The 16,338-nt window shown below is 37.8% G+C and overlaps 1 protein-coding gene across 1 annotated transcript in view; it reads left to right on the top strand.

Annotated features, from left to right (window-relative positions):
* LOC136867022 (protein obstructor-E) overlaps positions 1–15,453 on the top strand; it is an 80,804-nt gene extending 65,351 nt beyond the window's left edge. The window contains exons 4-5 of the mRNA XM_067144118.2: positions 6,239–6,434; positions 15,280–15,453. Coding sequence (XP_067000219.2) covers positions 6,239–6,434; positions 15,280–15,331 — 248 coding nt within the window. The 3' untranslated portion in view covers positions 15,332–15,453. The remainder of the gene's footprint in view (positions 1–6,238; positions 6,435–15,279) is intronic.
* Positions 15,454–16,338: the final 885 nt, after the last annotated feature.

Consider the following 16,338-nt stretch of genomic DNA (forward strand, 5'->3'; position numbering starts at 1 on the left):
GGTGATCTTTCATTTATGCATTACTTTTTTAGCTTTAGTAGTCCTGCCTGAACTTTCATGGCTAGATTTGTCTTTTTCTCATTTAAAAGCATTGTATCATCACATTAAGGCACTTGTCAATAAAAATATCGGCACATTCCTCACACACATGATTCAATTAATTTACATTTAAGAGCTGGACAATTTTCCTTTTAACTTGAGGCCTACTAACAGAAAGAAAATCTATAAATTTAGCCTCAAGAATATTCAAAATTACCCTATAAGCAATACTTGCTATTATATTATGGTAAAACAAATTTGCATCATCATATTTTTTCAACAAAATACATACATTTCTTAAATCACCCATATTTTCTTCAGTGCTTGACAACGCATTACGGCATTCCAAATGGGGTAATTTGGAACACAACCAACCACACACATATGCGTATGCATTTTCTTGAATTAAATCATAGCCCACAGATCACACTTACAACAACACATCGGTGTTGAAGGTTAACTGCTGCACTATACAATAAAATATGTGTATTATATTTTAAGCCAGTTAAAATATGGGTCGAGCAGGTCAGACGATTATGAAGTACTATAAAAATCTCTTTGTTACTGGAAGAATATATATGCAAATACAATAATTACTTACATTTTCTTGTCACGAGGGAAACGGAAGAAAGACTGCACATTCTTCTCTACTTCATAGTTACTGCAGCCAAACACAGCACATACCTTTCCTCCTCATGTTGAGAGGAGATATCAAGGAATGACACACGCTACTATTTAATTATGTCAACTCACTGAAAATGCATAAATAACACCAAAAACTTCACACACAAATACACGTGCTCTTATGACAGAATCAGTAGTTTTCGGGTCAATCCGCTAGAGAGAGCTCTAATAGCTGTCCCTCAATTTCTTGCAGAGTGTCGCGTATTGTCTCTACTATATCTGCTAGTGGACATGAGCTGCTCTGCAACAGTTGTTATAAACAGACCAGATAACTCATCTTAGTATGCCTGTCATAATTATATTGTTTTGCCTGCTCTTTTTGATAGCTTTATGGACATTTAGTACTGGTACATAATAACTGATTCATTCATAATGTAGTTTATAACACTTCTTTCCATACAATATTCACCATGCTTTGACCATTCAAGGGTATTTTCAAATGGTCTTGCCCAAGACAGTACAACAAACAATTGGCCATGACTGAATACTGGTTCAGGTAAGTAGACACCCAATTTTTTGAACAGTTTGTCCCTGCGCTTTATTAATGGTCATACAGAAGGCTAGTCGACTGTACGTACGGTACGTCGACTATTTTCTCTTAGCAGCATATAAGTTATTAGGAATGATCTGCCATCTGTTGAGTAGATTTAGAAACTGGGGAAGGTCAGAGAGTCAAAGAGTATCTAGCAGACAATAGTATTCTTCCATGATCAGACAAAGTTTATCGTCTCTGGCTTGACAGGTAGTAATCAAACACGGCTGCATGCAACCACATTACTAAGGATGAAAATCACATACATCAGAATAGTTATGAAAGTATTAAATGTTAGGCAACCAGCTAAGTACAGAATGTATTGTGGGCTAGGGTGAGCCTTGACCTGCAATTACTGGAGTGGTCGTTTAGTGATTTGATTTTAGGATTACTCACAGTTGACTGACCTCAGAGACTTTTCAATGTCAATAAAAATGGAATGAATCAAATCGGTCCAGGAGAACAGCCAGACTGACTGGACAAACCTGTTTTTAGTAAATGTTTTTAATATATAGATACTAGTTAATATATAGATGCGACATGCTACCTCTGCATATAGTAATTATTTTTTATGGACTACAATACCATGTTTGTGGGTTACTGTAGTCACGTCCTAGTTTGTGAACCATGGGCAACGGCTGAGTGGCCTAGTAAGTGGTCCTGAGAGTCGGGATACCAGTTGCTATGGAATGGGAGTGGGCATCTCGGACATATTCTGAGTCCTGGCCCTCCTTGTGCTCAGGCAGCTAGGACTATACAATCCACCGGTGGTCCATAACCCGTTAGAGGAGAGATCCTCACTTGGACTATGTGCAAGTAGGGTAGCATCCTGCTTCATGAATCGACCGAGCTCAGAACATTTTAAGCAAGCCTCGGACCTATGGGAGTAACAGAGTCCCACTCCCATTTGACAGGCGAGGGACTCCTTGGAAACAACTTGGCGAACGAAATGGAATTCAATGGGGAGCTATCAATATTAATGGGGCTTATGGAAGAAAGAAAGTAGAACTGGCTGAGTCAGCAAAGAGGATGCATCTGGATGTGCTAGGAGTAAGTGATATTCAGGTAAGGGGAGATAACGAGGAAGAGATAGGAGATTATAAAGTGTACTTGACAGGTGTTAGAAAGGGAAGGGTAGAGTCTGGGGTAGGGCTCGTTATCAGGAATACCATTGCACGGAACATAGTTTCTGTTAGGCACGTAAATGAGCGAATGATGTGGGTAGATTTGTCAGTTGGAGGAATTAGGACTAGAATTATGTCCGTGTATTCACCATGTGAGGGTGCAGATGAGGATGAAGTTGACAAGTTTTATGAAGCATTGAGTAACATTGTGGTCAGGGTCAACAGCAAGGATAGAATAGTGCTAATGGGCGATTTCAATGTGAGAGTTGGGAATAAAACTGAAGGATACGAAAGGGTGATTGATAAATGTGGGGAAGATATGGAAGCTAATGGGAATGGGAAGCGTTTGCTGGACTTCTGTGCTAATATGGGTTTAGCTGTTACGAATACATTTTTCAAGCATAAGGCTATTCACCGCTACACATGGGAGGCTAGGGGTACCAGATCCATAATAGACTATATTTTAACAGACTTCAAATTCAGGAAATCTGTTAGGAATGTACGAGTTTTCCGGGGATTTTTCGATGATACAGACCACTATCTGATCTGTAGTGAACTAAGTATCTCTAGGCCTAAGGTAGAGAAAGTAAAATCTGTATGCAAACGAATAAGGGTAGAAAATCTCCAGGACGAGGAAATTAGACGGAAGTACATGGATATGATTAGTGAGAAGTTTTGAACAGTAGACAGTAAGCAGGTTCAGGATATAGAAAGTGAATGGGTGGCATACAGGGATGCTGTAGTAGAAACAGCAAGGGAATGCCTAGGAACAACTGTGTGTAAAGATGGGTAAAGGCGAACATCTTGGTGAAATGATGAAGTGAGAGCAGCTTGTAAACGTAAAAAGAAGGCTTATCAAAAATGGCTCCAAACAAGGGCCAAGGCAGACAGGGAGTTGTATGTAGATGAAAGAAACAGAGCAAAACAAATAGTTGTTGAATCCAAAAAGAAGTCATGGGAAGATTTTGGTAACAACCTGGAAAGGCTAGGTCAAGCAGCAGGGAAACCTTTCTGGACAGTAATAAAGAATCTTAGGAAGGGAGGGAAAAAGGAAATGAACAGTGTTTTGAGTAATTCAGGTGAACTCATAATAGATCCCAGGCAATCACTGGAGAGGTGGAGGGAATATTTTGAACATCTTCTCAATGTAAAAGGAAATCATCCTGGTGGTGTTGTGAACAGCCAAGCTCATGGGGAGGAGGAAAATGATGTTGGTGAAATTATGCTTGAGGAAGTGGAAAGGATGGTAAATAAACTCCATTGTCATAAGGCAGCAGGAATAGATGAAATTAGACCTGAAATGGTGAAGTATAGTGGGAAGGCAGGGATGAAATGGCTTCATAGAGTAGTAAAATTAGCGTGGAGTGTTGGTAAGGTACCTTCAGATTGGGTAAAAGCTGTAATTGCCCCTATCTATAAGCAAGGGAACAGGAAGGATTGCAACAACTATCGAGGTATCTCACTGATTAGTATACCAGGCAAAGTATTCACTGGCATCTTGGAAGGGAGGGTGCGATCAGTCGTTGAAAGGAAGTTGGATGAAAACCAGTGTGGTTTCAGACCACAGAGAGGCTGTCAGGATCAGATTTTCAGTGTGCGCCAGGTAATTGAAAAATGCTACGAGAGGAATAGGCAGTTGTGTTTATGTTTCGTAGATCTAGAGAAAGCATATGACAGGGTACCGAGGGAAAAGATGTTCGCCATACTGGCGGACTATGGAATTAAAGGCAGATTATTAAAAGCAATCAAAGGCATTTATGTTGACAATTGGGCTTCAGTGAGAATTGATGGTAGAATGAGTTCTTGGTTCAGGGTACTTACAGGGGTTAGACAAGGCTGTAATCTTTCACCTTTGCTGTTTGTAGTTTACATGGATCATCTGCTGAAAGGTGTAAAATGGCAGGGAGGGATTCAATTAGGTGGAAATGTAGTAAGCAGTCTGGCCTATGCTGACGACTTGGTCTTAATGGCAGATTGTGCCGAAAGCCTACAGTCTAATATCGTGGAACTTGAAAATAGGTGCAATGAGTATGGTATGAAAATTAGCCTCTCGAAGACTAAATTGATGTCAGTAGGTAAGAAATTCAACAGAATTCAATGTCAGATTGGTGATACAAAGCTAGAACAGGTCGATAATTTCAAGTATTTAGGTTGTGTGTTCTCCCAGGATGGTAATATAGTAAGTGAGATTGAATCAAGGTGTCGTAAAGCTAATGCAGTGAGCTCACAGCTGCGATCAACAGTATTCTGTAAGAAGGAAGTCAGCTCCCAGATGAAACTATCTTTACATTGGTCTGTTTTCAGACCAACTTTGCTTTACAGGAGCGAAAGCTGGGTGGACTCAGGATATCTTATTCATAAGTTAGAAGTAACAGACATGAAAGTAGCAAGAATGATTGCTGGTACAAACAGGTGGGAACAATGGCAGGAGGGTACTCGGAATGAGGAGATAAAGGCTAATTTAGGAATGAACTCGATGGACGAAGCTGTACGCATAAACCGGCTTCGGTGGTGGGGTCATGTGAGGCGAATGGAGGAGGATAGGTTACCTAGGAGAATAATGGACTCTGCTATGGAGGGTAAGAGAAGTAGAGGTAGACCAAGACGACGATGGTTAGACTCGGTTTCTAACGATTTAAAGATAAGAGGTATAGAACTAAATGAGGCCCCAACACTAGCTGAAAATCGAGGATTGTGGCGACGTTTAGTAAATTCACAGAGGCTTGCAGACTGAACGCTGAAAGGCATAACAGTCTATAATGATAATGTATGTATGTGTGTATGTACAATAACCTACCATCAAATAGGATTTTCTTATTCTTTCGTTTCAGCCTCTGTAGGACCACAGGTTAGCTTTGTCTGGTTTGGGTTTAATTCTTCTCCCAGAATCTCTTCATTCTTCTCTCTCCTTTCTCCTTCTTCAGCTGATATTTTCAGTATCCTCTTCTCTTGTCTCCCCCACTGGTGCTTCTCTATCCATTTCCCCAACCTTTCTCTGTCACTCAGCTCTAGCATATTGGTTATTTCTCCAGTTCTCTGTCCCTTCCACCTTGATCTCCATCTCGGTCCAGTCCTTCCTGAGTTTGACAACCCGCTTAATTCCTGTCTTTCGTCTCATCCTATCCATTTTATCCCATACTCTTCTAGTAATTTTCTCCATGTCCATCCTGATCATATGTCTAGCAGATCTTTCTCGTTTGAGTCTTACTTTTTCTGAGATTGTTCTAAAGGTTTGGTACAGTTCATCCCTTGATCATTGTTCCCATCTTTCACCTCTTCTTTTTGGTCCCAGTACCTTCCACAGGATTCATCTCTCTTCTTTCTCCAGTTGCTCTTCCCCCTGCCTTCCTAGTGTCATCGTCTCGGCCGCATACGTACTGTGTTCATCACTATTGCCCTGTAGTGATCATATGATCAATATAAAGCCTCTAATTTCAATCAGAGTTTGCTGAAACATGCCTAAGTCTTCCCCAGAAATAAGGAAAATGATGTTTATAACGGAACAAGGAAGAGAAGACTGAATTAATTAACAATTTTAAACTGTGGATGGTGCTAGAGGAACCACACCTCCCTTTTACATCTAGTTCTGGAAATCATTTAACCTCAATCAGGCATTAATAAAAGAAATTGCAGTGACTTCCTTGAAATATTCCAACCAAATCCTGAAGAACCAAATCTGCCAAACTTTTCAATACAACAACATGCAGTAAGTCAAATGTGTTAATCAACTCACAATTACTTTTGATATTCATATTGTATTTCTGTATACTTTGTCCTCAGGGGCAATCTCCAGTTGGGGAAAGTTGAAATAAATAAATAAATAAATAAATAAAGACCCCTTTTACTTTGATCTTTGCAGCTTTTCTAGGATTCCGCTGTCCTGAGGAGGATGGATCATTCGCCAGAGAGGGTTATCAGTTCTACCGCAGCGTAGATAACTGTCAGAAGTACTTCATCTGTGTGGGTGGACGACCACGTCTTTATAGCTGTGGTGAAGATCAAGCCTTTAACGAAGATATTAAAACTTGTGATGGTATTGAGAATGTTACAGCTTGGTAAGTATTTCTTATATCACTTTGTGCTTTTGCGAGATATCCCTACCAGTAAGAAACAGTTATTCAATTCTTAAAGTTGTTCACTAGGGGCTCGAGATACTCTTGTCATCTTCCTGTTTCGTTCAGATAACTGCCCAGCATTTTCAATGACAAGCAGTAGTCATATAGACTATAAATGCAGACACATTTCATATGTCTCCCAAGTCCTTTAACTGGCAGGGGTGCAGGTGAGAGTGCTCTAATGCAAAATCTAAAAGAAGGGGGGTGAAGGCTCTGGAAACTTTACCATCATGAAAATGCAGTTTTTAGGTGTTTTTGAATGAGCAATACTTACCACAGTTGTGAGATGGAGAGTAGGCAATGGTATGATGATAAAGGGGGTTAAAAGTCAGGTTGTGAGATTCACAAATAGGAAAAGTCCTCTCAGTTTTAATTACTGCGTTGATGGGGTGAAAGTTCTTTATGGGGATCACTTTAAGTAATTAGGTGTTAATATAAGGAAAGATCTTCATTGGGGTAATCACATAAATGGGATAAAATAAATGGTACAGATCTCTGCACATCATTATGAGGGTATTTAGGGGCTGTAATAAGGATGCAAAGCAGAGGGCATATATGTCTCTTGTAAGACCCCAACTAGAGTATGATAACTGGAAAAAACAATCCGAAGAAAGGCAGCTTGATTTGTTCTGGTTGATTTTCAACAAAAGCATAGTGTTACTTGGGAGAGAGAAGATGAGCTGCTCAATTAAGTGGTATATTCCAAGCTGTCAGTGGAGATATGGCGTAGAATAATATCAGTAGATGAATAAGTTTGAGTGGTGTTTTTTAAAAGTGGGAAAGATCACAATATGAAGTTGGAATTCAAGTGGACAAATTGGGGGAAATATTAATTTGTAGGAAGGGGAGTTAGGGATTGGAATAACTTACCAAGATAGATGTTCAATGAATTTCCAATTTCTTTGCAATAATTTAAGGAAAGGCTAGGAAAACAGCAGATAGGGAATCTGTCACCTGGGCAACTGCCCTAAATGTAGATCAGTAATGATTGATTGATTGACCACAAGAAGAGATAGGGATCTGCGCTCAGATGGCCTTCGCTTAAACCGCAGTGGTTTAAGAAATTTGTTTAGAAGGGTAATAGGGAGGTACATTCAGGGAAACGGGGTTGTCTAGGGAGCGGTGATGAGGGTACAGAGATCTGGAAGTCAAGTAGGGATGACATAAAAATGTTAGTGCTGAACTGTAGAAATATTGTAAAAAAAAGGAATAGAATTAAGTAATTTAATAGATATATATTTACCAGATATTGTAATAGAAGTTGAATCATGCCTGAGAAATGATATAATGGATGCAGAAATTTTCTCACGGAACTGGAGTGTGTATTGTAGAGATAGGATAGGAATGGTGGGAAGGGGGGTACTCATTCTGGTGAAAGAAGAATTTGTAAGCTACAAAAAAAAGTTAAGGATGAGAATCATGAAATTCTAGGTGTAAGGCTCATTTCTAAAGATAATAGGCAACTTGATGTCTTTGGAGTGCACAGACCGGGAAAGGGTAGCGCTGACACGGATTCAGAATTATTTGATAAGATAATGAGCTATGTGGGAAACGATAAGGAAAGGAACGTGATTGTAGCGGGTGATCTCAATTTACCAAATGTGAATTGGGAAGGAAAAGCGAACGACTGGAAGTATGACCAACAAATGGCAAATAAGTTAATATGGGAAGGACAGCTGATTCAGAAAGTGACGGAACCAACTAGAGGGGAAAATATCCTGGACGTGGTGTTGATAAAACCAGATGAGCTCTATAGAGAAACTGAAGTAATAGATGGTATTAGTGATCACAAAAATGTTTTTGTGGTAATTAAAAATATATGTGATAGAAAGGAAGGTTTCAAAAGTAGGACTATTAGGCAGTACCATATGGCTGATAAAGCAGGCATGGGGCAGTTTAAAAAAGTAATTATGATCAGTGGAGAGCGGTAAATAAGAATGTAAACAGACTCTGGGATGGGTTTAAAGAAATTGTTGAGGAATGTGAAAACAGGTTTGTACCTTTAAAGATGGTAAGGAATGATAAAGACCCATCTTATTATAATAGAGAAATAAAGAGACTAAGAAGGAGGTGCATATTGGAAAGAAATAGAGTTAGAAATGGCTGTGGAAGTAAGGAGAAATTGAAGGAACTTACTAAGAAGTTGAATCTAGCAAAGAAGGCAGCTAAAGATAACATGATGGCAAACATAATTGGCAGTCATACAAATTTTAGTGAAAAATGGAAGGGTATGTATAGGTACTTTAAGGCAGAAACAGGTTCCAAGAAGGACATTCCAGGAATAATTAATGAACAAAGAGAGTGTATATGTTAGGATCTTCAAAAGGCAGAAGTATTCAGTCAGCAGTATGTAAAGATTGTTGGTTCCAAGGAAAATATCCAGATAGAGGAGGTGACTAATACTAAAGAAGTATTAAAATTTACATATGATAACAATGATATTTACAATAAGATACAAAAGTTGAAAACTAGAAAATCAGCTGGAATTGATAAGATTTCTGGGGATATACTAAAGACAATGGGTTGGGATATAGTACCATATCTGAAGTACTTATTTGATTATTGTTTGGTTGCAGGAGCTATACCAAATGAATGGAGAGTTGCTATAGTGGCCCCTGTATATAAAGGAAAGGGTGATAGACATAAAGCTGAAAATTACAGGCCAGTAAGTTTGACATGCATTGCATGTAAGCTTTGGGAAGGCATTATTTCTGATTATATTAGACATGTTTGCAAAATAAATAACTGGTTCGATAGAAGGCAGTTTGGTTTTAGGAAAGGTTATTCCACTGAAACTCAACTTGTAGGATTCCAGCAAGATATAGCAGATATTTTGGATTGAGGAGGTCAAATGGACTGTATCGCGATTGACCTGTCTAAAGCATTTGATAGGGTGGATCATGGGAGACTACTGGCAAAAATGAGAGCAATTGGACTAGACAAAAGAGAGACTGAATGGGTGGCTTTATTTCTAGAAAATAGATCTCAGAGAATTAGAGTAGGTGAAGCTTTATCTGACCCTGTAATAATTAAGAGGGTAATTCCTCAAGGCAGTACAGTATTATTTGACCTTTATGTTTTCTTATATATATAAATGATATGAGTAAAGGAGTGGAATCAGAGGTAAGGCTTTTTGCGTATGATGTTATTCTCTATAGAGTAATAAATAAGTTACAAAATTGTCAGCAACTGCAAAATGATTTCGATAATGTTGTGAGATGGACAGCAGGCAATGGTATGCTGATAAACGGGGGTTAAAAGTCAGGTTGTGAAATTCACAAATAGGAAAAGTCTTCTGAGTTTTAATTACTGCATTTATGGGGTGAAAGTTCCTTCTGGGGATCATTGTAAGTATATGGGTGTTAATATAAGGAAAGATCTTCATTGGGGTAATCACATAAATGGGATTGTAAATAAAGATATAGATCTCTACACATGGTTCTGAGGGTGTTTAGGGGTCGTAGTAAGGATGTAAAGGAGAGGGTATATACATATCTGGTAAGACCCCAACTAGAGTATGGTTCCAGTGTATGGGACCCTCACCAGGGTTACTTGATTCAAGAAGTGGAAAAGATCCAAAGAAAAGCAGCTCGATTTGTTCTGGGTAATTTCCGACAAAAAAGTAGCGTTACAAAAATGTTGCAAAGTTTGGGCTGGGAAGAACTGGGAGAAAGGGGACGAGCTGCTCAACTGAGTGGTATGTAATACCAATATAATGGTCCATTATTGGAGTGGTATGTTCCGAGTTGTCAGCGGAGAAATGGCGTGGAATGACATTAGTAGACGAATAAGTTTGAGTGGCGTCTTTAAAAGTAGGAAAGTTGGAATTCAAGAGGATAAACTGGGGCAAATATTCATTTATAGGAAGGGGAGTTAGGGACTGGAATAACTTACCAAGGGAGATGTTCAATAAATTTCCAATGTCATTGAAATCATTTAAGAACTGGCTAGGAAAACAACAGATAGGGAATCTGCCACCTGGGCGACTGCCCTAAATGCAGATTAGTATTGATTGATTGATTGATTGAAATGAATTTCATAGCTGGTCAATATTGTCAACTTTAACAAGTTTTTTTTTTGCTATTTGCTTTACGTTGCACTGACAAAGATAGGTCTCATTGCGATGATGGGATAGGAAAGGCCTAGGAAGTGGAAGGAAGCAGCCGTAGCCTTAATTAAGGTACAGCCCCTTCATTTGCCTGGTGTGAAAATGGGAAACCACGGAAAACCATCTTCAGGGCTGCCAACAGTGGGGCTCGAACCCACTATCTCCTGATTACTTTATACTGGCCGCACTTAAGCGACTGCAGCTATCGAGCTCGGTACTTTAACAAGTTAGGAGTTCTTAATGGTTGGGAAATTCCACCTTTACAATACTGCACAATTTTTATTCCTTTTTTATTTAAAAAGGGACATGTTTCATCTCTCTTATATGTGACATCTTCAGCCATAATACAATTATAGTAAAAAAAACCACATAATATTCCTGATAACAATCTAAATGACTTATCTATAAATCTAGGAGTCAACATGATTCAGTCAAATCATGCATAAAAATACCTGAAAGCAGTTCATATTGTTAAAATACCTTGTGATGAAAGTATTATGACAATGACCCCTAGATTTATTGATAAAGATTGTTATCAAGAATATTATGTGTTTTTTACTGTAATTTTATTAAGGCTGAAGATATCTCATTTACAAGAGATGAAACATGTCCCTTTTTAAGTAGAAAAAAGGACTAAAAATTGTATAGTACATTATTGTAAAGGTGTAATTATCCAACCATTAAGAACTCCTAACTTATTGACCAATACTTGTTGGAAAACATTAACTATTGTTTCATAAGGTGCTTTTTCAACAATAATGAATGGTTATGAACAAAAATCCACATAAAACCACATAAAAGTTAAAGATGTGTTTTAATCATGAAAGAGTAAGAGACTTTATATTTAAAATATTTTTGAATTAAAAGGATGGAACCTGAAGAAATACAAATTGCGTCTCTAAAATCTTAAGGTAAAAGAACGTATTAGTGTAGTTTTCTCTTAGAATGATATCAGATAGAGTTTTGAAAGAAGGAAATTGCATCAAATTTGGCACTTGTTGTTGGTATAATAATAAAATAGACTCTAAAATTCCTAAGCCTTTAATACAAAGTTTAAAATCTTTCTGGAATTTATAATTCTTACTCATAAAGAGAATGTTCCTATGAACAGTTGACCGTTTGATGAAAATGTTCGCCAGTTTCAAGGTTCAATTTATTTTTTATTTCTCGATTACAGGCATGCATGATTGCAATATTGTTCAGTTTTACTTGTGTCATTGTCCTGTGAAGGTAAGTTTTAAACTTCTCAGGGCAGAAAAGAACATTCGGATGCACATGTTAACACAGGGTAGTCAAGGTGATCTTTATTTTAGCAACCTCTGGAATCATTTAACCTTGATGAAGTTTTGGATGAATCAGATCTAATTAATAAAATAAATCATCCATGTACGGTACCTCATGGGTGACTAAGAATAAACTAAACAAAACTTTCTTACTGGGCTCCTTAGACGACGTCATTGAGAATGCATGGGTATTGATAGGATCAGATGTACATTAAAATGTACTTTTTCAGCTCTGAGAAGTTTAAAACTTACCTGCACAGTACCATGACACAAAGAAAGTTGAATGACAATGTAATCTTGCATGCCCGTAAAAAGAAATAAAAAAGTAATTGAACCTTTGCTTTCTTTCTTTTCTTTTTTCTTCTGTTATCTCTTTTTTTAAAATCTTTCTTCTCCCTGTCTGTGAGTGGGAGGCTCCCACAAAAATTCTGGGGTATACTTGAGCAAGTAAAAGATTTTCAATATATATATATTTTTTTTACAAGTTGTTTTGCGTCGCACCGACACAGATTTGTTTGAGCAATACTTGTTGGAAGAGAGCAATACCTATTCTCTGCACCAAAGTAAATCTTCAGCAAAACAGTAGTCATGAAAACATTGTGCATAGTACACTTTATTCATAAGAAAGAAACAACACACACATGTAAACAAAACATTTTATTTATTTTTTATTATTAGAATTTACTCAGTCCTTTTTAGATTCCAAGATTCCAAGTATCAACAACCAGGATATTTTTTTTAAGTTCATTTGGGCCGTCTGAGGACTATGATGTTTGTGCTTTAGCTGTGTTGTTTTTGATGGTTGCTGCTTTTGGTGTTGTTAATGGTAGGTTTGGCTGATGTTTTCTTCTTGGTACCTTGACCTTTTCTCTTGGCCCAGTATTCCTTCATTTTCTTGCTGAACTCTATTTTGCATTCCTTGGACCATTTCCTCGGCTCATTCTGGTTAACTTCTGTAAAGAATGTTAAGAAGGGTCTAGTTTTGATAGTTGGATAGTTGCTTCTGTTAGTTATGATGGCACTATTAAGATTAAATTCTAACCGGATCCTTCTCTACTTGCTGGATCCACAGCGATCTAGTGGCTTTACCCTTGCTGGCTACTTTGAAGATCCATTCTATACAGGTGTCCATAGAAAGTAAGCCATTTTCTTCTGATGTCATTTGTGAGGATTCCTTGATGTTCACAGAGTTCACGGTTTGTAATTTACACTGCTGAACAAGAGTGCAATTGAAAATTCTCAAAACATGGACGGATGTTAATGACAGTAAACTGTTAAATGTATTAACAAGGTGGAATAAGTGTGTTAAATATATCAGTGGAGCTGACTTTGGAGGGGAAAGGCATTTTCTGCCTCCTCTCCAATGATCTTAGGGGTTAGAGTGCCATTTTTTCCCCTCAAAAACGTGGAGTTTGGTAGTTTTCCGAGGCTGCTAAGGTGTTAAATCTGGAGAAAGTGGTAAATGGTTCCATATCAAGAAATGAGATTAGAAAGTGAGCATTCTTTCAGAGAACTACATTTCCCAATGGAGACTGTTCAGGAAGACACCTGCTGGTAGAACATTTAACATTTTATATCATGAAATGCACAATATACAATAACAGGACATTTATTCAGAAAATGTATTTATAAAGCAAGTTTTAATTTTTCTCACTTGTGATAATTTTTGATATTTTCATACATAAAACATTCCTACAAAATATTTATTTATGAATGAAGTTCTATTTTTGTTTTCTTGTGATTATTATTGAAAACTCCATACATAAGACTTGTTCAAAAACGTATTTGAAGAACAAGCTCTAATATTGTTCAGTTTTTTCTGTTTGTTTGTGAATATTGTTATTATATAGGAATGTTTCCATTAATCATTGTTCCTCATTTCACACGCATGTGTTCATGTCAATCATGAACCCCCCAATAATTACCCGAAGTCAGCCTGCCTGAAATATATGAATGTATAATCCAACTGACAAACTCGCTGCTTTTTTTGTAAATTGCCATTATTATTTTACAGTAAGTTTCCTACTATATTATGGACCCGTTCCCAGAGATAGTATAGATGTTGATTCCCACAGAGAATCTGAAACATTTGTTTCAAATGAGAACATTTATAATACCAGTATAGTTGTTCCATTATTGACATTAAAAATTTTCCAGCTAACTCATTCCTGGTTGCAAGCATTTCACCCCAGCATGCTAATTTGGGCTCATCAGTTGGTAAATAGTACACCAACTAAGATGCATCTGGTCTGATCATCTGACGGCCAGGCAGACATCAATTTTTGTAAATGAGACAAAGTCTCTCATAGTGCAGCAGCACTATCGGTGGCTCCAAGTAGCCTATGCAGTAGCCATGCATCTTGGAAGGTGTGCTATTTACCAACTGATGAGCCCAAATTAGCAAACTGTTGTGAAATGCTGGCAACCAGAAATGAGTTAGCTGGAAAATTTAGAATGTCCAATAATGGGCCAGCTATGTTGGTATCCCAGAGGTAGTCCAGAATGATTCGTTTCTCCTCATATTGTTCGTAATTTTTGACGATACAAGACATATGTGTATTGGTCCCGGCATTTTTCTTTTCTTCTTAGTTGGTGATTGCCTTGTTTGCAGCTGTTGGATATCTCTATTTCTGTTTAAGGCTTCCTCCTTATTTTGTGTGTACCTAATTCCATCACACATAATTATAAAAATACTGAAAACTTAAAGAGGAAGCAGTACAGTATTAAAAATACTTTGGGTTTGAAAAGTTATTGATACCTGCAGAAACATTATGAAAGATAAATAAGCTGATGCTTAATGTTGTATGGCAATATTCTGACAAATTCCAGTATAGCCATTTTAACTGAAACTAATAGTAATGAATCATAACTGTTATGAAGTGTATTTATATGGCAAAACTTAATTCCTATGAATCATAATTCTGTGCCAAATTGTAACTGTGACAAATAAATTGTGGTGAATTCCCAAGATCCCCAAATTTCTGAAGAAATATCAAGACCAAAACCACTAACCTGTTGATAAGCCTGCTCTCATTTTGGGAAATAGGGTAGGAGTACAAAATATCTTGGGTCCATAGGGGATGCAGCAGTTAAAAATGTTGCCCCTGTTCCTATCTCTCTAACCTGACAACACATCTCAATACTTGTTCAATAAAAATTAAGAATACTCAATACTGTTTAATGAATTAGCCTTAGATTACTGAATTTAAGAAACTTATCCACTCTAAGAAATTCATATTTTTTTTCATCATCATCATCATCATCATCATCATCATCATCATCATCATCATCATCATTCATTACCATTTGATCTTTCTGCCCCTGTTGGTCATAGTGATAACTCAACATTAGTCTTTCATTACAGTATACTCATTCTATCTTTGTATGTTTTCAGCGCTCGCCAACTGTCCAAACAAGCTCCCGTGCGGCTGGATCGACCGTTCTAGTGGCCTGCAATTTTTCTACACATCACGTGCTCCTTCACAGTCATGTTCAACTTTTGTATAATTTGTTAATCTATACAGCAAATTGTATGTCGATCTTATGTAATATATTATCATCTTTCTAAGCGGAATTTCATTTTATGAAGCCTTCCTGTAAATATGTCCTATATTATTCCTAACACAGTTTATATCCTGTTGCTTCTACAGGCAAGATCAGTGCTCATGCACTTCAGTTGATCGACATATGTCTGGCCAATATCTATGTCTCAGAGACTGGGTGTTTGTGTTGTTAATACTGTATACACTTCTTTATTTACCCACAGTACGTTATAAGCTCACTGACAAAAAATTAGTCACCCTAGTGTGCACACACAGATGGATCAAAATCTGTACAGATGGGCGCAGTGAAGAAGTCCTGTGCTCTACTGCATGCCCATTGTCTCTACGTGAGCATAAGGCAGTAGCGATCAGTGAGACATTGATGTTTCAAGCGGACAGTGTACGTCAACATGGATAGATGTAAGGATGTGACAGAGTGGCAAAAAGGGGCAATCGTATTTGGCCATACCGTGTGTGAAGTGGCAGGATTTGTTAGTGTTTTGCAGCAGATTGTTCAACATATCGACAAGAAGTGGTGTGCTACGCGTGGCCACAAAACACAACTTCAGAATTGTGGTCGGGACTCATCTGGTGTTACCTCGCTGTCTCCAAACCCTGCTCTGATGATTATCTGGCGTCAGAGACACACAGCACTCATCCATGAAGAGAACCCGCAACTATTCTTCCAGAGTCCAGTTCAAGAGCTCCTTTGCCCATCTGTACCTGGCACCATGGTGTTGGTGCATACGTGCAGGTGCTCGCCAAGGAACTCTTGTTATTACAATATGTTAGAATCTTCTGTATTGACGGTTTTCACTTTGCAAAGGAAAATTTTATATGTATTTAATGTGTATGTATCGATTAGGAGGACACATTAAACTTTCTTTTGTAAAAGAACTCTTGAGTGTAAG

This window comes from Anabrus simplex, chromosome 3, assembly GCF_040414725.1.
Source record: "Anabrus simplex isolate iqAnaSimp1 chromosome 3, ASM4041472v1, whole genome shotgun sequence".
NCBI classification, from domain to species: domain Eukaryota; kingdom Metazoa; phylum Arthropoda; class Insecta; order Orthoptera; family Tettigoniidae; genus Anabrus; species Anabrus simplex.